The sequence below is a fragment of the Papaver somniferum genome, unplaced genomic scaffold, assembly GCF_003573695.1.
Source record: "Papaver somniferum cultivar HN1 unplaced genomic scaffold, ASM357369v1 unplaced-scaffold_154, whole genome shotgun sequence".
NCBI classification, from domain to species: domain Eukaryota; kingdom Viridiplantae; phylum Streptophyta; class Magnoliopsida; order Ranunculales; family Papaveraceae; genus Papaver; species Papaver somniferum.
This window is the reverse complement of record NW_020624820.1, coordinates 5,531,115-5,556,025: the sequence shown is the minus strand read 5'-3', so window position 1 is coordinate 5,556,025 and position 24,911 is coordinate 5,531,115. Positions and strand designations below refer to the sequence as shown.

Here is a 24,911-nt window from a genome sequence, read left to right as displayed (position 1 = left end):
TTTCCCGCAAAAACCGTAATTTGAATTGGAGAAGATGGGTGCCCCTTAACCGTATGTGGAGTGTAAATAGCATGTGTTCCAACTGAGGTGTCCCTTATAAACTGAGGTTCCCCTTATCCAAAACTGAGAGTCCGAATAACATGCGCCCTCCGGGTGCCAAAATCAACTTTTCGAGCCGAATTTTCCAAAAATGTTTATTTCTCAAAAATGCCTACAAACACATAAAATACCAAAATTAATACAAAATCGAGTACCAACAATACAGAACATTGAGGACAAATTAGACACAAAAATGTGTCTATCACACATCAGCTGTAGCATTTCCTCCTTTATATCCTTTGAAATCCATCCTTAACACGTATACTTTATATCCTTAACATGTGTATCTATAAGTTACACATATAATTAGCATGTGTAACTAGTAGATACACATCTATTTAGCTTGTGTACCTAGAAGTTACACATCTAATTAGCATGTGAAAGTAATAGTTGCACATCCAAAAAAGGTCGGTTAAGGATACAAACCTGAAACACATATACTGAAAGATGAAAGCCAAGTTATCAAGATCACTTAAAAAACCCCAAGAGGAGAAAAGTATATTGTACCAACAGATGGATCGTGTCAAAAGCATAATATTTTTTCAATGAATCAGCAGTACTAGTATCGACACTACTTACAATTTCTTGATGAAGTTTTCATCTTTGCAACTACCTTGTCGTGTTTTAAACTACCTTCCAGCAGATCGATTGTGTCAAAGCCATGGCTGCAGTTAACGTAGAAAGATGAGGTCAATTCATGAACTATTGCATCCTTGACAAGGTGGTTAAACAATAAATACTTCAAACAGATGTAAATTGGAAAATGATTTAAGTAAACAAACTAATATCCTCACCTACATTCCCAAGGAATATGATTGAGAGCAGTAAGGAATACAAAAGAAAAATATTATCTTTCGTACCTAAGTGATTGGCATTACAATCAATATAAGTGAAGGTAGATCTTCAAGTCTAGGCTCTTTTTGCTCATAAGAAACTCCATTTCTTCTCATCCTCGACCTAAAACTCGCATAGTTTTCAGTTTGCTTACTGCTAACACCAAATTCCGAAGTTCATACTACTTCAGTTCAAGTTCAGCTTACCTGCAATGAGGAAAAAACTTGCATGTCAACAAAAGAGATGTTACTTAGATACTAAAAAGTTGAAGCACTTAACCATGTTACTTAGATACTCAAAATTGGATACTTCTAATCCATAGAAATATCAAATCTAATAGCATATTCACAACATTATCAATACATCCACTCACTAACAACATCTATGGATGCAATTTCAGCACCATTAGTGTGTCAACAATCTTCTTCACTTGGTCCTCAGTTCCATTCTGAAATTCCACAATTACTCACTTATGAATTCCACCTCCTACTCCTCATTTCAACATTTCAGCGCCAACTCCAATTCCAGGGAGACCATCCTACAAAAATACCACAAAAATAAGCAGTCAACTTTATTGAGTTATTGGCAACCTTAAGAGTAACAAGAAACAATAAGATTTTATGAGATTAAAAAGAACAATACACACAACAATGTATAACCAGTTTTACATGTACTTGATCAGTGTAAATAAGATTAACACATGTATATGACTAGTGTAACCGGGAGTTACAGATGCATCTGATTAGTGTAACTGAGAGTTACACATGCAATTCGGATGTGTAGACGCAAGTTACACATGCAATTTGGATGTGTAGACGAAAGTTACACATGTTGTGCATAATCATCAAAATGAGAAAATTGAAGCACAATGAACAACTCTCTAGCTTCAGTATCACTACGAGCATCACCACCTGCACCAACTTTCACCATCACAAGCTACGAATTGAAAATTGAAACACAATGAACAACTACTGATTAGATACACATTTCATATCATAGATCATTCATATGCATTTGTTCTTGACTTTCAAATAAGTAAAAAGAATTCCATTTAAAACACGGATGATTAAATAAAAACGAAAATGCAAAGATGATGAAAGTTAAATCGACTTGACGGGTAATACTAATTAAAGTATATTGAGTTCAAATATGAATTTGTATTTTCAATCAGAATTACAGATTCAGAGATAAATCAAATCTCACTCAAGAATCCTAAAAAAATTTGTTAAAATTTTTCATAATTTTCATCTCGAAAGACAGATTAAGATGAGATCCTAATAGATCTAAACTCCAATCATGATTTGAATAAGGTTTCCGAGATAAAATCGAATTAAATAGGTTTATGAAATCAAAAATTCCATAGCTATGATAAAATTAACCTGATAATAATAGATTAACTTATCTGTTGGATCACTTATGTGGATTGAATCTTGGTTCTCGGTTGTTGTTAAAGATTTCCATCGACTTTTCTTCCTCTATTTGAATTAGATCTTGAAGAACATACACTGTTGATGTTGATTTCAGGTTTCAAAGATGTTATGAACGAATCGAAATAACGATCTTCATTCTCTTTTGTATAAAACGAATCAATCAACACGAAATCTCTGTAAAAAGAAAACGAAAATAGATCGGAAAAAATACTCTAAAAACTATTTTCGCCAGAGCTGAGAAAGAAAGAGAATGGAGAAGAGAGAGAAAGTGAAAATCAAAATGAAATCTCTGATAATAATAATTAGTTATAATTACATGTATATATACTAAAGGATAGTCTTGGTATGTTTAGAAATATTATGGATAATATTCTTATTATTAAGCCCTGAAGTCTAAAGTTTTGGGCCTACAAATACCAAAATGTGAAAGTATGGAGTTGATAGTGAAGGATCCATTTTATGGAGCTTCTATATATTGAACCCATATAGTAGGGGGTTGTAGTATTTTTCGCAAAATAAAATCTAACGTTTGAACTAAAGAGCGAAAAAAAAAATACAGTAGCCATTCTTCAGTTTTATCGTTCTTCACATTCTTCATTTCAGAATCATATATACCATGGAGATGAATCAACACCCCAGGTTTTTTGCGCTTGAAATCCTCAAGAGAAGACTTGCTGTCAGCATCTACAAATAATCTCTGAAGCTTATCACAACCATTACACAAATCCTCAAGGTCCTTCTCCAAACTTACCCAATACATAAGGTGTTTAGAGACATAGGTTTTCAAGCCCACCACCTCTAACAATTTTGCAGTAATCTCCTCTGGTGTAAGTTTGCACCCGCCCGCTACAAGATGGTTTAATGTCTTTAGACACTCAAGAAAGCCAATTGGGGGTGCAAAATACTGCACACCTATTAGTGAGGCAAATCTGCTGACGAATGAGATGGCATCACCAAGTCACACCAAAAGTGTGAAGATCAACGCGACAGTTAAAATTCGAGCGCGGTAATTATAATGAAAGTGTGATTATAACGCCCTCCCAGATCCGAAAATAGTGGCTTTTATAGATGTCCTCCACTATGTAACGACTAGGGCTGAACATGGTTTCGGTTTACCGCCGGAACCGGACCGAACCAAACCGATTAAGAAGAAACCGAACAATTTACTAATGAATTGGTTATGGTAAAAAAAATTGAAAACCGACATTACTGGTTCGGTTTTGGTTTGGCCCCAAAACCAAATCAAAAACCAACGGAAAACCGGTTATATTCAACCGTTAGATTAAAACCTAAGATTTAATCTACACCCTTCGTTTTTCTTAACCCTGGTACTATATATAATCGACCAATTTCTTAACCTCAATTTCTGTATTGTTTATGTTTTTTGAATTTGTAATGTTTATGTTTTGAACTATGCTTCGAAACTTGAAATATGAACTATGCTTGTGTTAATTACATTCTGCAAATAGGTTAAAATTCTAATGTGATTATTTATTTGTTTAAGATTTGAATTGTCAGTTTCAGAAAACTGACATATAGTCGGTTTTCCATTAACCCAATGGAACAAACCGAAATCGTCTAAAACCATTAAGAAACCGAACCAATGGTTAATGGTTCGGTGCTGGTAATATTTTTTAGAAACAGACAGTATTGGTATTGGTTTGGTTTGGCTAGAAACCGAGCCGAAACCGACTATAAACAGCCCTAGTAACGACTCCTATAAAATGAATCGGAAGCCATTGTAAGAGAGAGAGGGAGATCTTTTTGAGAGCTGAGATAAGAATTTTAGGAGAGAGAAAGTTATTTTGTTCTCCAAGTTAGGATTTTCCCACATCCATTTTGTATTTGTTTTACCTTTTAATAAAATGAATTAGAGTTTTTCTTTTGATGTCTTAGCTATGAGACGAAGATGTTTGTGATTACTTTTTATATCTTGCCTATCGGAGATATCAATCTCAAGCCAATCAATCTGATTGTACTCTTACGATAGAAGATGCAAGATCATATCACACAACTACGATAAAAGTAGTATCGGTCTGGCTTCACAATGCCAATGAAATCTTTAAGTCGTTAACCTGGTTTTAGAAGAAGAAAACCAAAGTTTAAAGGAGAATCGACTCTAGCATGCAAATTAGTATCACACGTAAGGTGTGGGGATTAGTTTTGCAGAATACTAGATGTCTCCTTTATATAGTCTTTCAAATCAGGGTTTGCAATCAATGTTAGCTTAGTAATAAAGCATTAAATATTCATCGTTAGATGAAAACCAGATTTAGATTCAAGCTAATATTTCTCAACAGTTAGATCGAAAACTTAGCTTGTTACACACACTTGACAATGCACGCTTCTAGGTTTGTTAACGGTACCTAAACTTATGCACTTGTTGATTCAATAATAGTTAACCAACTGGTCAGCCATATGAGCATTTCATATCAACCATGTTCTTCTTCACCATAACTAGTTCAAATGACCTCAAATGACCTAGTTAGAGAGTTTTTCACTTGCAAGGAAATCTTATGTACTACACAGGACACAATTGAAGCAAATATGATTTGATTCACTTGAATCGGTTCATTAACTTTTATATCCATGGTTTGCAAACTGCATTCCTTAGTCTTTTTAAGTTTAAGTTCATAAATCATCTTCAGATATATAACCTTCTCAAGTTCGCAGACTAGGTTCGCAGACTTAAGTTACCGGGCAGAGTTACAAAGTCCAGCAGAAATTCTCGGGTATGAGAACTTCGCCGGTTCGCGGACTTGGTTCGCGGACTGAGTCCGCGGACTTATCTTCACTCAAATAGTTTGTCAACTCCAGCAGAAATTCTCGGGTTTGATAACTTCGGAAGTTCGCGGACTGAGTTCGCGGGCTTGGCTCACGCCATTCTTCCGGTTCTCTTGATCAACAAAGTTCGCAAACTTTGGTTCAAGGAATAAGACTTATACATAAGTGTGTTTCCACAACAATGCTTATGTCCACCATTGGTTATGTAATCTAAACTCTTATTTCAATCATTGAAACATTCTTAGAGGACGTTATACAGTTGTTACACTATTTCTCGTCAAAGCAATTTTCAAGAAGATTGAAACATATCATGACTTTCGTCACATGGTAAAGATAAACTTGATCGAAGCGAAAATCTTACCAACACATATTTCGAGATATAGACAGGCGAGATATACTCGGCTCGAAATACCAAATGTGTATAATCCAAATATATATATGTATAGCATACGACTTCTTGTCTCAAAGGGTAGAAAATAGAGTAGATAGACTTTTGAGCGATAGATAAGTTCAAGTCTTCACATACCTTTTTGTCGAAAAGTTCCACCGGTTCCTTGAGTAGTTATTCTACTTTTATGATGAATCGCCATGAATTCCTTGAGCTCAACCACATTTTCTATCCTAGTCCGAGACTTAGCTATGATAGACAAGAAATAAAGACATAGTTTTGATCACTAACATTGACAAACATGATTGAGATAGCAACTGAAAAAGAGGGGGTCTAACAACACCACCCAATATTTCTCTTAGAAATCTGTATGGACAAAATCCGAAACACTGTCTAGAGAATCAACTAGACAATCAGACTCAATCTAGGTAAAAGTATCTCAAGGAGTTAATATCTCAATCTCTCGATTTAATCTTACTCAAGCAAACTGCGAGTCTCAATTAAAGATAGATAACTTGGATGGTACCAAAGACCAATATCCAAGGATCAATCAATATTAATCAACAACTGTTAGGTCGGACTCTCCAATTGATTGATATAACGCACAACCTGTATTATTTCAATTATAAAGATAAAAAAATATAATGCGGAAATTGAAATAACACAGACACCAAAAATTTTGTTAACGAGGAAACCGCAAATGCAGAAAAACCCAGGTACCTAGTCCAGATTGAACACATATTGTATTAAGACGCTACAGACACTAGCCTACTCCAAGCTAACTTCGGAATGGACTGTAGTTGAACCCCAATCAATCTCCCACTGATCTAGGGTACAGTTATGCTCCTACGCCTCTGATCCCAGCAGGATACTGCGCACTTGATTTCCTTAGCTGATCTCTCCCACAACTAAGAGTTGCTACGACCCAAAATCGCAGGCTTTAACAATAAACAAATCTGTCTCCCACAGACAAGTCTATCAAAGGATCAATCTGTCTCCCACATATACACCCTAAAGGTTTTGTTCCGTCTTTTGATAATAATCAAGGTGAACAGGAACCAGTTGATAATTCGGTCTTATATTCCCGAAGAACAGCCTAGATTAATCAATCACCTCACAACAATCTTAATCGTATGGTTGTGAAACAATTGTTGTGCAATCATAAACGATGAGACAAATGTGTTTGTGATTATTTTTTATATCTTGCCTATCGGAGATATAAAATCTCAAGCCAATCAATATGATTGTACTCGTACGATAGAAGATGCAAGATCAAATCACACAACTACGATAAAAGTAGTGTCGGTCTGGCTTCACAATCCCAATGAAGTCTTTAAGTCGTTTAACCCGGTTTGAAAAAATAAAACCAGAGGATTAAAGGAGAATCAACTCTAGTATGCAAACTAGTATCACACGTAAGGTGTGGGGATTAGTTTTGCACAATACTAGATGTCTCCTATATATAGTCTTTCAAATCAGGATTTTTCATTGGTTAGAAAGCATTCAATATTCACCTTTAGATGAAAACCTGATTTAGATTCAAGATAATATTTCTTAACCATTAGGTCAAAAACTTAGCTTGTTACACACACTTGACAATGCACGCTTGTAGGTTTGTTAACCGTACCCAAACGTATGCACTTGTTGGTTCAACAATAGTTGACCAAAAGGTTAGCCATATGAGCATTTCATATCAACCATGTTATTCTTCACCATAACTAGTTCAAATGACTCAGATGAACTAGTTAAGAGAGTTGTTCAATTGCAAGGAAATCTCATGTAATTCACAAGACACAGTTGAAGCAAAGATGATTTGATTCACTCGAATCGGTTCATGAACTTTTATATCCACGGTTTGCAAACTGCATTCCTTAGTCTTTATAAGTTTAAGTTCAGAAATCATCTTCATATATATAACCTTTATCAAGTTCACAGACTAGGTTCGCGGACTTAAGAACCGGTAGAGTTTAACAAACTCCAGCAGAAAATCTCGGCAAAGACTTTCCGCCGATTCGCGGACTGGGTTCGCGGACGCAGCTAGTTCGTCAACTCCCGGAGAATTTCTCGGGATGATAAGTTCGGCAGTTTGCGGACTTGGCTCACGCCATTCTCCGGTTTCTCTTGATCAACAAAGTTCGCAAACTTTGGTTCAAGGAATAGGACTTATACATAAATGTGTTTCCACAAAAATATTTATGTCCACCATTGGTTATGTAATCTAAACTCTCATTTCAATCATTGAAACATTCTTAGAGGACGTTATGTAGTTGTTACACCATTTCTCATCAAAGCAATTTTCAAAGTGATTGAAACATATCATGACTTTCGCCACTAGGTAAAGATAAACTTGATCGAAGCGAAAAGATTATGAACACATATTTCGAGATATAGATATGCGAGGTATACTCGACTCGAAATACCAAATATATATAATCCAAGTCTATTTATATAGCATACGACTTCTTGTCTCAAAGAGTAGGAGATAGATTATATAGACTTTTGAGTGACAGATAAGTTCAAGTCTTCACATACCTTTTTGTCGAGAAGTTCCACCTGTTCATTGAGTAGTTCTTCTTCTTGTATGATGAATCGTCATGACGTCCTTGAGCTCAACTACACTTTTATATCCTAGTCCGAGACTTAACTATAATATACTAGAAATCAAGACTTATAGTTTTGATCACTAACATTGACAAACATGCTTGAGATAGTAACGCATGCGAGTTCGACCGAGAAATGCTCTAACAATCTCCCCCTTTGTCAATTTTAGTGACAAAACTATCAATACATATGGAATACAAAAAATATAAAGAAACTTTAGTGGCTCCTATTCCATAGTATAATCTTCAACATTCCTCGAAATCTTCGTCACTTCCAAGTACTCCAATGATCCCAAAGGTTGTAAGTTTAGTATCACCGTTGTTGAAGATCCGTATCTATAACAATGAGAAAGCATCGGTCTCGATCATTGTTATACAGTGTCATAGTATTATTACACAGTGTCAAAGTCCAATTGTATCACAACTTCAACAATAATACTAAGGTGATATGTATCACTCCCCCTTAGTCAATACTCCATCTCACATGGAAACCACTCCCTCTTACACAATGATCTGAAAACCATATGTATTTGTTGTGTGAACTACATATTAATTCTCCCCTTTTTGTCAATAAAATTGGCAAAGGTACAAAAACGGGATCATAATGAAATTTCTGTAAGAGACATTTCATGACCAAAAGAAGAATACATATCAACTTAATTTAGATGCAATCATATAGCCGAAGCTAACAGCATTCATCAAGGAGTTTAAAGATACAAGATAACCCCTCTAATATTCCACAGCCGCACTCCCCACAAAGATATGGCAATTAAGCACAAGTTCAAAAAAACTCTCCCCCATTTAATGTCATTCCCGAAAGAACAACAAGAGCGACCTTAATTTCAAAAGAAAAGAAGGATTTTATTGGACACCAAAAACCATGAGAATGATTTCCTATATCCAAAAACTCAATCAAATTAATCACAAGTAAACCCATGATTAATTTAATCGGAATACGCAATCAAATTAAACACACAAGGTGATCAACTTAATTGATTATGCTCAACATAAGAAAACTTACGGAACATATGACTAACATAACCATTAGATAATAATTAGGATAGTCGTTCATATACTCAACACAAAGGCTTATGGAATATATGAATACTCAACTAGACTAATCACAAGAGAACCCGTAATTAATCTAATTGGAATACACAATCAAACTAATTACTAAAGTAATCAATTTAATTGTCAATTGTTTTGTTCGACATAAGAGAACTTACGGAGCAATAACTAAATAACCAAACGAGATGATTAATTTAGTTCAAAATGCTCGACATAACATACCTCACGGAACAACCAACAAAGCCAATCATAAAATAATCAATTTCGTTGTATCGTGCTCAACATAAGACACATTACGGAGCCTCACAGTAATACATAGGATATGTATCAATAAACATCTTTAATGTGGAATACACAAGGATTCATTCTATCTTCCATCATTATATTCATAGCAACATTGATAGACATAACCCTTGAAAACAAAATATTTTAACCTATCTTCCATCAAATAATTGACAATATAAGCTTAACTTTTGTATTTGTCAAAAGTCTATTCATCCTTTAATCAATAATGAATACCAGTTCATGAGCAACTTTACTTTTGACAATATATGGGACCTTCAAGTTCACGGACGCAACCATACATATCCCATAATAAATTGCAATATAACAAATCACAAAGATTAATACTGCAAAAACATCATCCTCCAAATATTTTTAGAATTTTAAACCGAAAAACCTAAAAAAAACAAGATGAAAAATAATGGCTATATGTAGTCACAATCATTGCTATTCGAGTACTAGCTATTCTTCCAACTAAACCAAAACGAAGACATACTAGGAAACAAAAAGGAAACAAGCTAAAAAAAACAGACTCCAGCGCTATGCCTGAACACGAACTAAGATCATATGGACGGTTCAGGATCCTCACGAGTCATAGGGTCTTTGAGCTTGTGAACAACAGCTACCATTGTATCATCGGAGAGATGATTCTCTTTGCGAAGATCATTGATTTGATGTTTTATGAGACCAAGGACAGAGACAACCTTTTCCAACTCAGTTTTCAACTTATCAAGACCTTTTAGAGTATCAACGAGTTGTTGTTTTGCTTCCCCAAAGTACTTAAGAAAGTCATGAACAACTTCAACATAAATCATATCATCCTTCACAGCATCTTCATGATCATAGGAAACTAAACATGAAGCATTAGGATGACCTTCATCTACAATTATTCTCTTCCTCTTAGATTCAATAACAAACTCTTTTTCAAGGAATCCATTTGCAAAACCACCGTAGCAGGATGAGGAGGAAGACATTCTTGAAAACCCAAAATCCAACCTGGAGTACACGTACGTGACTTGTAACCAAGAGGTCGGATATTTATTCTTAGGGAAGGGATTTTAGGGTTTCTTAGAACCGTTGACTGAGGCCAGAACAGGTATCCGTTCGAGTACAACATTACCCAAAAGAATAAAACAAACAAAGCACACAAAAGCAATATTATGCAAAAATGTTTGTGATTGATACTCCAGCTAAAGATAATAAGAAAATAGCTTAGACAAACAACAAAAAACACTTTGCCATCAAGTATACCTGACTATATCTCACTTAACCAGGATTTTTGTGAATGAGATTCCACCTTGTGATTAATTAGCACAAGTATGAGTAACCCGCTCATCAACAGATTTGTGTTTATGATCAAGTCTCTTTTTTCTCCTAAAACTAGGGCGAGATCCCTTTTGATGTGAGAAATTATCATAAAACTTACTCTCATCAAAACATGAGACATAGTTGGAGTTCTTACCAGAAGAATTTTGACATGAGGCGGACAAACTGTTGACAATTTCTTTATATCCTTCAATTAATACTTTTAGATTATCTCTCAACTCATCAATTTTCCTTCTTTCTCCTGGGATTTCGTTCATGTTAGGGGTAATGTTGTTTCCAGAAAACATGACACGATCTTCCTTTAGATGATGTTTATTAAGATATCTGTTCTGCTCTTGTGAATTCGAAGAACTTATTGAACTGACTTTTCTGGTAACATACACAGGGTAGGTACGAAAACCAATTGGTTTAGACATACGAATGTCAGTTACACCTTTGAGAATTAAATCCAAGATGTGTTGAAGTTGAACCAAGGAGTTTTTCTTCAACCTAGAGTTTCCCTTTCGTTTAACAGAACACTTTGTCTCACAAACAAGACATACTTTCTGATCATCAAAATGATTTGAAAGTATGGTCTTAATATCATCATTAGAATATTTCTTCTCTTCATTAGATGTGCAACATCCTTGATTGATGGGGACTTTAGGCACATCTATTTTTACTTCTGAGAACACAGCACCAGTAGTGTCAGAAGTACTTGGCATGTCAGATTGCTTTGAACTTCCTTGAATCGAGATCTTACTCAAGCGATGTTCAATTTCCAAGGCATCTCTTTCGACGCTAGACTCAAGAGTCGTGCACGAAGACTGATCTTCAGCATTACCTTTGAGTTTGCAATCTCTTATAATTCCAAGTAGAACATTGACATGGTGTTTCAACCGATTAAATATATCAGCTTGGATTCTAGCAAGTTTTAGAATCAATTCACTCTCTTCATATGTTTCATGTTCATTGATAGAGAAGGTCTCTTTTGAAGGGTAATCGGAACCACACATGTCAGTGTTTGTCTGTCTTGTCAGAACACAGGGTTCATCTATATTCGAGATTGGCAAATATTTCTCTTTAATAGAAATAGACGAGACAAAACTTTTATTTCTGGCGACGCGTTTATTAGATATACTACTCTTATCCATAGAGTCAGATTGCTACAAACACATACTTGTAAGGTCTTGAACGTGTTTGCCTGCTCTGATACCTATTGAAAAAGCGGGGGTCTAACAACACCACCCAATATTTCGCTTAGCAATTTGTATAGACAAACTCCGAAACACTTTCTAGAGAATCAACTAGACAGTCAGACTCAATCTAGGTAAAAGTATCTCAAGGAGTTAATATCTCAATCTCTCGATTTAATCTTACTCAAGCAAACTGCGAGTCTCAATTAAAGAGAGATAACTTGGATGGTACCAAAGACCAATATCCAGGGATCAATCAATATCAATCACCAACTGTTAGGTCGGACTCTCCAATTGATTGATCTAATGTACAACCTGTATTATTTCAATTATAAAGATAAAACAGTATAATGCGAAAATAGAAATAACACAAACACCAGAAATTTTGTTAACGAGGAAACCGCAAATGCAGAAAAAACCCGGGACCTAGTCCAGATTGAACACACATTGTATTAAGCCGCTACAGACACTAGCCTACTCCAAGCTAACTTCGGACTGGACTGTAGTTGAACCCCAATCAATCTCCCACTGATTCAAGGTACAGTTATTCTCCTACGCCTCTGATCCTAGCAGGATACTGCGCACTTGATTCCCTTAGCAGATCTATCCCACAACTAAGAGTTGCTACGACCCAAAATCGCAGGCTTTAACAATAAACAAATTTGTCTCCCACAGACAAGTCTATCAAAGAATCAATTTGTCTCCCACAAATAAACCTTAAAGGTTTTATTTCGTCTTTTGATAATAATCAAGGTGAACAGGAACCAATTGATAATCCGGTCTTATATTCCCGAAGAACAGCCTAGATTAATCAATCACCTCACAACAATCTTAATCGTATTGTAGCAAAACAAGATGTTGTGGAATCACAAACGATAAGACGAAGGTGTTTGTGATTACTTTTTATATCTTGCCTATCGGAGATATCAAATCTCAAGCCAATCAATATGATTGTACTCGTACGATTGAAGATGCAAGATCAGATCACACAACTACGATAAAAGTAGTATCGGTCTGGCTTCACAATCCCAATGAAGTTTTTAAGTCGTTTAACCCGATTTGAGAAAAACAAAACCAGAGGGTTAAAGGAGAATCGACTCTAGTATGAAAACTAGTATCACACGTAAGGTGTGGGGATTAGTTTTGCACAATACTAGATGTCTCCTATATATAGTCTTTGAAATCAGGGTTTTGCCTTGGTTACACAGCAAACAATATCCACCGTTAGATGAAAACCTTATTTAGATTCAAGCTAATATTTCTCAACCGTTAGATCGAAAACTTAACTTGTTATACAAACTTGAATTACACGCCTCTAGGTTTGTTACCCGTACCCAAACATGTGTATTGTTTGGTTCAATAATAGTCAACCAAAAGGTTATCCATATGAGCATTTCATATCATCCATGTTCTTCTTCACCATAACTAGTTCAAATGACTCAGATGAACTAGTTAAAAGAGTTATTCAATTGTAAGGAAATCTCATGTAATACACAATACATAATTGAAGCAAAGATGATTTGATTCACTCGAATCGGTTCATGAACTTGTAAAGCCACGGTTTTCAAACTGCATTCCTTAGTCTTTATAAGTTTAAGTTCAGAAATCATCTTCAGATATATAACCTTTCTCAAGTTCGCAGACTAGGTTCGCGGACTTAAGCAATCGGTAGAGTTTACAAACTCCAGCAGAAAATCTTGGCAAAGACTTTCCGCCGGTTCACGTACTGGGTTCGTGGACACAACTAGTTCGTCAACTCCAGCAGAATTTCTCGGGATGAGAAGTTCAGCAGTTCCCGGACTGAGTTCACAGACTTGGCTCACGCCATTCTCTGGTTTCTCTTGATCAACAAAGTTCGCAAACTTTGGTTCAAGGAATAAGACTTATACATAAACGTGTTTCCACAACAATGTTTATGTCCACCATTGGTTATGTAATCTAAACTCTCATTTGAATCATTGAAACTTTCTTAGAGGACGTTATATAGTTGCTACACCATTTCTCGTCAAAGCAATTTTCAAAGTGATTGAAACATATCATGACTTTCGTCACTAGGTAAAGATAAACTTGATCGAAGCGAAAAGCTTACCAACACATATTTCGAGATATAGATAGGCAAGGTATACTCGGCTCGAAATACCAAATGTGTATAATCCAAGTATATATATATACATAGCATATGACTTCTTGTCTCAAAGAGTAGGATATAGAGTAGATAGACTTTTGAGTGACAGATAAGCTCAAGTCTTCACGTACCTTTTTGTCTAGAAGTTCCACCGGTTCCTTGAGTAGTTCTTCTTCTTGTATGATGAATCGCCATGGAGTCCTTGAGCTCAACTACACTTTTTTATCCTAGTTCGAGAATTAGCTAAGACTAGAAATCAAGACTTATAGTTTTGATCACTAACATTGACAAACATGCTTGAGATAGTAACGCATGCGAGGTCGACCGAGCAATGCTCTAACAGCAACGCATGCAATTTTGACCGATAAATGCTCTAACAATCTCCCCATTTGTCAATTTTAGTGACAAAACTATCAATATATATGGAATACAAAAAAGATAAAGAAAGTTTAGTAGCTCCTATTCCACATGTCTAATCTTCAACATTCCTCGAAATCTTCGTCACTTCCAGGTACTCCAATGATCCCAAAGGTTGTAAGTTTAGCATCACGCTGTTGAAGATCCGTAGCTATAACAATGAGAAAACAGAGTTCTCGATCATTGTTATACAGTGTCATAGTATTATTACACAGCGCCAAAGTTTAATTGTATCACAACTTCAACAATAATACTATGGTGATATGTATCACTCCCCCTTAGTCAATACTCCATCTCACATGGAAACCACTCCTCCTTACATAATGATCCGAAAACCATATGTATTTGTAGTATGAACTACATATTAATTCTCCCCCTTTTTGTCAATAAAATTGGCAAAGGTACAAGAACGGGATCATAATGAAATTTCCGAAAGAGACATTTCATGACAAAAGGAAAAAATACATACCAACTAATTTAGATGCAATCATAAATCTGAAGCTAAATGCATTCATCAAGGAGTTTAAAGATACAAGATAACCCCTCTAATATTCCACAGCCTCACACCCCTCAAGATATGACCATTAAGCACAAGTTCAAAAGAGCTCTCCCCCATTTGATGTCATTCCCGAAAGAACAACAAGAGTGACCTTAATTTCAAAAGAAAAGAAGGATTTTATTGGACACCAAAAAACATGAGAATGATTTTCTATATCCATAAAACTCAATCAAATTAATCACAAGTAAATCCATGATTAATTTAATCGGAATACGCAATCAAATTAAACACAAGTGGTGATCAATTCAATTGATTATGCTCAACATAAGAGAACTTATGGATACACGAAAAAAATTAACTAGATTATTTACAAGAGAACCTATAATTAATCTAATTGGAATACACAACCAAACTAATCACAAAAGTAATCAATTTAATTGTCATTTGTTTTGCTCGATATAAGAAAACTTACGAAGCAATAACTAAATAACCAAATAAGATGATTAATTTAGTTCAATATGCTTGACATAACATATCTCGCGGAACACTAACTAAGCTAAATAAATCAACTTGGTTGTATAGTGCTCAACATAATATGCATTGCGGATCCTCACTGTAATACATAAAAATATGGATCAGGGATGATCAATACTGCGGAATACACAAGGATTCATTCTATCTTCAATCACTATTTGCATAACGACAATTAATAGACATAATCCTTTAAAACAAAAGATTTTAACCTATCTTCCATCAAATGTTTGACAATATAGGCTTAACTTTTGTATTTGTCAAAAGTCTATTCATTCTTTTACCAGTACGTGAATACCGATCACAAACGGTTTTACTTTTGACAGAGTATGGGAAAAACATAATTCACGGACGTAAACACCAATATCCCATAACAAATTACAATATATCAAATAATAAAGATTAATACTGCAAAAACATCATCCTCCAAATATTTTTAGAATTTAAACCAAATAAACCTAATGAAATAAGAAGATGAAAAATAATAGTTATGTGTAGTCACAATCATTGCTATTCAAGCACTAGTTATTCTTCCAACTAATCCAAAAAGAAGACATACTAGGCATCAATGTCTTTGAGAAATTCCTTATCATTCCCGAACTCCTTGTCGTCAACAGCCATTGGAATATAAGGTTCGTGGAGGAAGGAGTCAATACCAACGAACCATCTTGGCTGATAATGTCGAACCAGGGCCTTCTGAATTTCCAAAGATCTTAAAACGCAAGACTTTATTTCACTAATCTCCTTTCTTACTTCCTTCAACTCATCAAGAACATCGGAAAACTTCTGAGAGTTAGAAGGGACAGCCCTTGGCTTTCTTGTATTCCTCTTCTTTCTTTTCACGGAAGTAGTTACTAGAGATTTTTCTTTTTCCTTGATTGATGGCTTAACAATCATATTGACATCTTTTCCATCCAAATACATGATGCTTAGAGAACAATTATAAACAATTGGTTTTTGTGAGTGGAATTCACAATCTCATCAAGCAGTCTTAAGATATAAAGGATATCAAAGAGGAAAAATGAATGTAGGGTTCGCAGCCTTTAAACAGGTTCGTGGACGCCCAACTCTAAACCCTATAAAGAGTAGAATTATCGATAATAACCCTTTACTTTATTTCATAGACAGGAAAAACAAACCTAAAAAAAACTTTTCCTAAAGCCTGAGCGGTACACAGTCTTATCTCTTTTGAACAGGCACATGGGACAAGATTTACCAAACAACACAATCAATTTGTTTGTGATGAACAACAATTTGTCCACCATTTTCCTCTAGAGAGGAATTCTCATACTTCTGTCTATCAATGCAATTTGACCATACCTTCTTCTCTGATGGTCTTATTTTGTCTTTGGAAACCAACTTCTTAGACGAAGATAAAATCCTACATACCTCAGCAGTCTTCTGAGCAAGTTTAAGCTTCCTTGCCAATCGTTTTGCTCTTCGTTGAAGTTTGTTGGCGTGCCTCACTTGATGTTTGTACTTGTAACATCTTGATAGTTCATGACCCTTCTGAGAATAAAACGAGCACGCCAAACTTGGATAGTATTCAGGCATCTGTGGTGTGAACGCAGCTAGACACATAGTAGATCCTGGAACATTACAACCAGAGTTTCCAAAGGATGAGGCAATTGATTCTTCCAGCTTGATTAAATTCTCCTCTTCACCTAAACCATCAAGGTTGATATATGTATTGTTACAATTATCAAAATCAATGTTTTCACATAGAAGACCGACATTTGATTTCCTATCTTCATCAGAATCATAGATCTCAGACATCTCATCAGGTGTTACAGCCAGACCTTTGTTCCTAGTATATTTTCTACGATTTGGGCACTCGTTTGCAAAATGACCAAAGCCTTTACACTTAAAGAACTGTGGCATATCCTCGTCAGCATCCCTGTTTTTAGGAGGAACGCGATTGTGAGGTCTATCTGATGACCTAGGTTTGTCTCTTGAAAACCGTTTACTTCTCTTCAATAGAAGATCCCTAAACTGTCTTGTGATCAAAGGTTAAGATTTGGGATGTTCACAATTCTGGCCACAAGTGTATGAGAACATATATGGGGCATGGAATGGCAGTTCGTGATATATCGTTTTCGAATGACGGGTCTAAGTTTTTGAGTGATGGGTTTGATAAGAATATCAAGTATTGGGATACAGAAACAGGCCAGGTGATCTCAAGCTTTTCAACTGGGAAGGTGCCGATTGTGTCTAAACAAAATCGTGACGATGATAAACAGAACATTTTACTAGCTGGAATGGATGATAAGAAGGTTGTTCAGTGGGATATGAACTCCGGGCGGATTATACAGGAGTACCAGCATTTCGGGGCAGTGAATACTATCCAATTTGTTGATGACAACCGGAGATTTGTTACCGCAAGTGATGATAAGTCTCTTCGAGTGTGGGAATTTGGAATCCCAGTTGTTATTAAGTACATTAGTGAACCTTTTATGCACTCAATGCCTGCAATTTCCTTGCACCCAGATTCGAACTGGCTTGCAGCGCAGAGCTTGGACAATAAGATTCTTGTTTACAGTGCAAGGGAGAAGTTTCAGCTTAATAAGAAGAAGATGTTTGCAGGGCACATTGTGGCTGGGTATGCTTGCCAAGTTAATTTCTCACCTGACGGACAGTATGTTATGTCTGGAGATGGTGAGGGAAAATGTAGGTTCTGGAATTGGAAGAGTTGCAAAATTTCACAAACTCTGAAGTGTCACGAAGGTGTCTGTATTGGAGTTCAGTGGCACCCATCCGAGCAAAGTAAAGTGGCTACTTGTGGCTGGGATGGCATGATCACATACTGGGACTAGTCCACAACTGTTCAATCTTAGACGCAGATAGCGGTTTATCGACTACAACACCTGACAGACAGCACTCAAGTGAGACGTATCTGGAACCATGTGAGTGTTGTCTGACTGCCTCAATTGCTGCATCTCGTTCCTCAGGCCACCATGGCAACTATATTTTTCTATTTCATCTTGAATTTAGCTTGCATGTATTTCAGTTGCCTTACACTGTGGCACCTTGAACCCCATAGAGCAATAAATTACTGAGCCCGGTTATAATGTAGATTCTCGAAAGCAATTCCTCCGGGAGAAACTCAGAAACATTTGTAGAATTTCAATAGACAATGACTTGATCTTCCTGATGATAGTATCTTTTCTTGAAAGATGCGAGAGTTTTTTTGTTTCCACACTCCCCAGACAAGCAAAACGAAGTAAATCCTAAAATAAAAGACCATTCTCGTTAACATAATGAACAAATCAGTCTTATTGTTGCTTGATATCGTATCCTATGAGATTTCGCATGAAGCATCGATAATAGAGCAGTGCATAACCATCTCATTGTGGAACATGTACCCATTACAGAATTAAGTGCATCATAACTTAGACAATCAAATGAAGCTCCCTAAAGAATCAAGAATGTTGTGTGTCTTTCTCCGTGGCTTATCTAACACTAGTTTCCTCTAGGGCACTTTTATTTAACGAATAATGATAATTCATATTGAGTGGGGAAGGGAAAAGGAAAGAACAATTTTTTTAAAAGAAAAAACTTCAAATTTTGAATTTCAGTTTCAGGCATCACTCACTTGGAGTCGCACTTGATCTTCAGATTTTATTTTATTTTTTTGTGTGGTGTGTGTTTTGATATGCAACAACAGTGGAAGAAGATGAATGGCAAGTAATGCTACTTATACTTCACCATATGACACAAGGGCACTTTTGTCTTTTTCTCATGATTTGAACCGTCTATTATTCTAGGTGAATCTTCTTATTCCTTTTGCTTATCTAATTATCTTTTTGTTTCGAACGAAGAACTTCTACAACCGTTCTTCTCGTGGTGTTTGCATTTTCTTAGAGTGATGATGGCTGTGTTTACTTTCTCAACTGTCAGTCAGTTGACAGTGTGTCACGAAATAGTTTGTTTCTGAATTCTACCTTATGAAATCACTGTGAACCTATGCAAATTCACTTTTTATCTGTCTTTAGTTCAATTGCACAAATTGGCACATTTTTCGTAGTTTCAAGCTAAATCTGGAAATGAAATTGAATGGCATTTTATTTGAAGGACTGAAAAATTGTAACAGGTTTCAAGTTTCAACCAGTGGGTTATTTCTTTGACCCTTCCCCAAATTCTACACTACATCGTCAACATTTACCTGGTCACATTCTTGGAAATCATCATGTCAAGCAAAACACTGAAGAGGCTAGTATCGGGTAATGTAATTAGTTCAAATTCTTGGTTGTATGGTACTACCGAATACGAGACTAGTCATAAGGTGTTGGAGAAGCAGAGGCGTGGGTAAAGCTTCCTGTTTCAGAAGTGGATGTTGCTAGGCTGAAACATGAACTGCATGGAAACAAGCCGCATTTTTTTAAGGGCTACTACTTTCTGCACATTTTAGGGCTACTACCACTATTTCGTCAATTTGTAGAGAGGGGCATCTGCCCCAGCTTTCTGATTAATGTGCGATTGGTATAGGTTGTATACTTGTTGTTCATTGTGCTCGAAAAGCTATGCCGCTCCGTACATGCCTGATATAATTTACGTCTTCGGCAGCCTACTTGCCTAGCCTCGCTTCTACAACTGCACTCACAACAACCATTAAAAATAATTAAACCGTAAGATTTTAATTCCAGACAAAATCCGGCAATATTTTTACCTGACAAGGATAAGTGGCACATCTTTTACAAAGTGTTGTGGCTATTGAATTTTTAACAAATTTCAACTAGGCATGGCTGGCTTGTCGCTAGTTTTAACTACATACCGAGGCTCGAACTCGACACCTTTAATGACACCTCGTCTTGTGGTCTAAAGTCATAAAAGAAGCGAGTTTTACGATTAGTTAAAATAACAGTCTCTCTAATCTAATCTACAGTTTTTGGGATCTGGGTTTTTCCTTTAATGTTTTAATGATTGATTTTTTCAAACTTTATAATATTTAAATCCCAAATCATTTTACTGTTTTTATTTAAGGGATATTTTGATTTTGGGTCCCATAAAATGGTATACCTTTGCATTTAGAGCCTAACTTTGTCCAGCTTTGAGTTTGGGTCCCGGTGGGTCCCAGTCAAACAGTTGACGTAACGGTTGACCAGTTGACCGTCTATAATATGTGAAATGACCAACGAAAATAATTTTTTTTGTTTATTTACCAACTCTACCAAGTTAGACACGTGGGAAAATATTGATCGCAAGTTATGGATTAGTTCTAGTCTTATCTGGGTATATAATTCTAACCCTAAAATTTCAGACACAATTTATCATCGATCTGTGAAAGTAAAGAGAAGTAATTAGGGCTCTTTGAGGTACATCGTTGATTGAATTCGATCGTACTAGGGATTTCTGTACTTGTAGTTGTGACAATGAAGATTGAGAGTTAATATCGGAGGTGGATTTATTGTTGCTGTCGATTTTAGGTCAACCAAAAGGTATGGAAAAGGAATTTTTCATTTGTTAATATCGTCGATCAATCACTATCATTCATGGTCTTCCTCTGTCTTTTCGATGGAGAATCTGATGAAGTTACACAAGAGGATGGAGATGATTGAAGATCATCATCATTTTGATCATGAACAATCTCTTGATCATCAGTCTCATGAAATTTTCTTTTAAGGGTAGTCTCTTCAAGATTATCAATAACTATTTCTTGATCGGAATCTCTAGTTGTCAAGTTGTTTTTCAATCTTTTGACATCGGATGATTTTACTGGTTTTACTAAAATCTCTAGTTGTGATTGATAGTTTAATGGATTGATTTTGTTTTGTTTCAGTTGTAATTTTGTATTTTGTTTTTATCCAATTTTTGTTTTTGTCTCTGAACTTGTCGTGTTTGTCTTTCCATGAGTTGTTAATTGTAGTTGCAAATCTTGAAGTTAATGAATGAATTGTTAAATCTAGTGGTCCTGCTGTTGGGTTCAATTAGTGTGTTTTACAAATCTTCAAGTTTATGAATGAAGTGTTAATTTATAGTGGTCCTGTTATTGGTGCTCTGTGTATACAATGGTGCTTTTTATGCATATCTTGTAGTTGTAGTCAAGAGTTGTTTACTGTTAGCGGTCAATAATCATGTAATTTGAATGTTGTATTATACTAATTTGTGATTGTTGGGTGTATTGAAATGCAGGTCTTATGGAGGATTTATTGAGATACTTTCCTACTAAAGGTGGTTATGTGGTTGGTAAGAGTAACAGGGCTGAGCATCCTAATATAGCGACCCTGCCAGACTATAACCCCGAAGAAGACCTTGACTTTCTCCCCCTTTTGAATCCTAAGAAAGTTAGTTCACAAATCAGTAGTCAAGGGCAGTCAAGTCAGCTATCCATTGTTGATGACCATGTGCTTAGTAATGAAGTTGGTGTTGGTAATGTGGTTCCCATAGATGATGAAGTTTTGTTTGCAGATAGGTACCAAGGTGATGAATCAATAGACTTGGATGAGGTTAACTGTAACAGTGATGATGAAGACCTGTCAGAACCATTTATTGATTGTGATGAAGAAATTAGGGTGACTGGTCAAATCCAATCAACACTTGCATCAACAGTTGAGTTCGAAGAATTTGTTGCAGAGACTGAGAGTATAAATGGCGAGTATAAGATGGCTGAAAATATTGTTGCGGTTGAAAAGTTATTTGTTGGCCAAGAATGGTCAAATTACAAAGAATGCAGGGATTATTTGAAGAACCTTGCCATAGACATGAATTATGGAATGACTCAAGTGAAGAACATCAGGAAGAAGCAACAATACAAATGCATTTTTGATGATTGTCCATGGAAAATTTACTGTGCTGTGCTCCCTGATCGCCAAACTATGCAATGTAAATCTGGTCATTTCATTCATACTTGTGAATCATTTCATGAGTTGAAGCATCCTCTGGCAAATGCAAAATGGGTGGCAAAGGTTATGTTGGAGCCTTTTAAAGCTCATCCTAACTACAAGCCTAGAGATTTCATAACTGAGGTAAAAAGAAGCCATAAAGTTGACATTTCTTATTATTCTGCTTGGCATGGGTATCATTTAACCTTAGAAAAAATTATGGGTAGTTATGAGGATGGATATAAGAATATTCCTGCACTATGTAAAGAGATTTTAGATGATAATCCTACTAATATTGCTTGCTATAAGACAGATGAAAATGGGAGGTTCAAGTCACTTTGCATTGCATATAGAATATCACTTGATGGCTTTAGACTGTTCTGTAGACCTATTCTAGGTTTAGATGGAACTCATTTAAAGGGAAAATATGGTGGTACCTTGTTGGCAGTTGTGGGACTTGATGCCAACAATGGTTTATTCCCCATTGCTATTTACATTTGTCAGTCAGAATGCAAAGAAGCTTGGATAGATTTTCTTAGTATATTTGCACCGGAGTTAAAGAAACATGACAGGGCACTAACATTTATAAGTGACAGACAAAAGGGATTAGTAGAAGGTGTTGCTAGAAATTTTGAAGATGTGAATCACTTTCATAGGTTCTGTTTTAGACATTTATATAAGAATTTAAAGGCTAAGCACCCTGGAAAGAACATAGAATTCATGGCATGGAGGGCAGCAAGGTCTTATAGTGAGGTGGGACACAAGATTTGGATGGAAAGACTGAGAGAAGCTAAGGCATCTGCAGCAGAATGGTTTGATGACAAACCAGTTGAGCAATGGGCAAGGGCTTATTTTGATAAGTCTTCAAAGTGTGATCATATCACATCAAACTTCTGTGAAGCCTTCAATGCTTGGATTCTGGAATTGAGGTTCATGCCCATTGCAAAGTTGGTGCAAAAATATCATCTTCTCATGATGAGAATCTTCTATGATAGAGAATTAGTGGGAAATAGAATGAATGATGGAGGTGTGGTCCCTAGAGTGATGATAACTATTAACAAGCATCTCTACTTCACCCATGAGTTCACAAAACAGCCATCTTCTGACTTTGTGTGGACTATATTAGACACAAAGAAAGATATCAGCTGGAATGTTTATCTGAAAGAGCATACATGTACCTGCAATGTATGGCAAGTTAGTGGTATTCCATGTGTACATGCAATTTGTGCAAGCTTGCATTTCAGGACTAGAAACTTTGATCAGTAAGTCTTCTTTTTCATTTGAAAGCTTTTGGTACTTATTTTCCTTACATTTTGTTTTGTTATCTTTTTCTATTACTGAAAGTTTGTTTCATTTACTTGGTAGGTATGTCCATCCATACATGAAGGTGACTAACTATAGAGACTTGTATGCTCCATCACTTAAGCCACTCAGGGATAAAGCTTTATGGGCACATGTAATATGCTTATAAGTATAACTTTTTGACTTGTAATATTCTAAATCATTGTGTATGTATGCAGAATCTGTTGAATGATGTGAAGCCTCCAAAAGTTACTAGACCCACAGGGAGGCCTAGAAATCAAAGAAGAAGGGACAATGATGAGATACGTGGCAGGAATTCTAGACAGTACATGTGTGGAAAGTGTTATACATATGGTCACAACAGAAAAACTTGCACTGGTGCAACTGCTGCAAATGTGGATCAAGGTAAATAGTGTTAACTTCTAGATGTTATACTTGACTTTACATAAATGGATAAGGCTTAAACTAATGTGTTCATGTGTGTGTGCAGCTCCAGCTACCTTCACAGGTCCTCATGTGAGACCAAATCCAGCAACAAGGCCACCACCACCACAGCCAGCACCAGCAAGTGCCACAAATGAAGCATCAACCTCAACTGCTGCAAGTGTCACGAGTGTCAGAGGTACTAAAAGGAAAAGAGGTGGTGCAGTTTCTACAACTACAACTGCACATGAGCAAGCTTCAGTTTCTGTAACTACAATAACTAGAGGTGGAAGAGGAAGTAGGGGAGAAAGAGGTTGTAGAGGAGGAAGGGGAAGTAGAGGTGGAAGAACAACTACACCTGCAACTACAACTGCAGCTACAACTGAAAATCAAAATGAAGCAACTGCACCTGTCACTACCTCTACTGCCACTACAAGTGTTGTTTTTGGTAGAAAAACCTCCACTGAGGTGCCTACAAGCAGCAGAGGAAGGACTTTAAGGGGAAGAGGTGCAAGGGGATATGCAAGGGGAAAAACAGTGCATAAACGTGGAGGTCAGATTGTGGGAGTTGGTATCATGATGCCTGAGCAGCCTAGACTAGTTAGAGAGCCAACTAGAAGTGCACAATCTCAGGTAAGAATAATATTTTTTAACTGCGAACACTTGCATACGAAAGCGGTATGTTTGAGATCATGTATTTTAACTGCTCCAGCTTTTATATCTTCTTGTAGGTACTAAATCCAACCGGAAGAGGTGTTGGTGGTGTTCAGAGAGGATGTGTTGGTTCTCGGGGAGGAGGTGTTAGTGCTC

At 36.2% G+C, this 24,911-nt stretch overlaps 1 protein-coding gene across 1 annotated transcript; it reads left to right on the top strand.

Moving 5' to 3' along the window:
- The first annotated feature begins 3,966 nt into the window (after positions 1 to 3,966).
- On the top strand, positions 3,967 to 18,371 carry LOC113336786 (pre-mRNA-processing factor 17-like). The gene is made up of 2 exons (XM_026582462.1): positions 3,967 to 3,987; positions 17,568 to 18,371. The coding sequence occupies exons 1-2, from the start codon at positions 3,967 to 3,969 to the stop codon at positions 18,369 to 18,371; spliced, it is 825 nt and encodes a 274-aa protein (XP_026438247.1).
- The last annotated feature ends 6,540 nt before the right edge of the window (positions 18,372 to 24,911 follow it).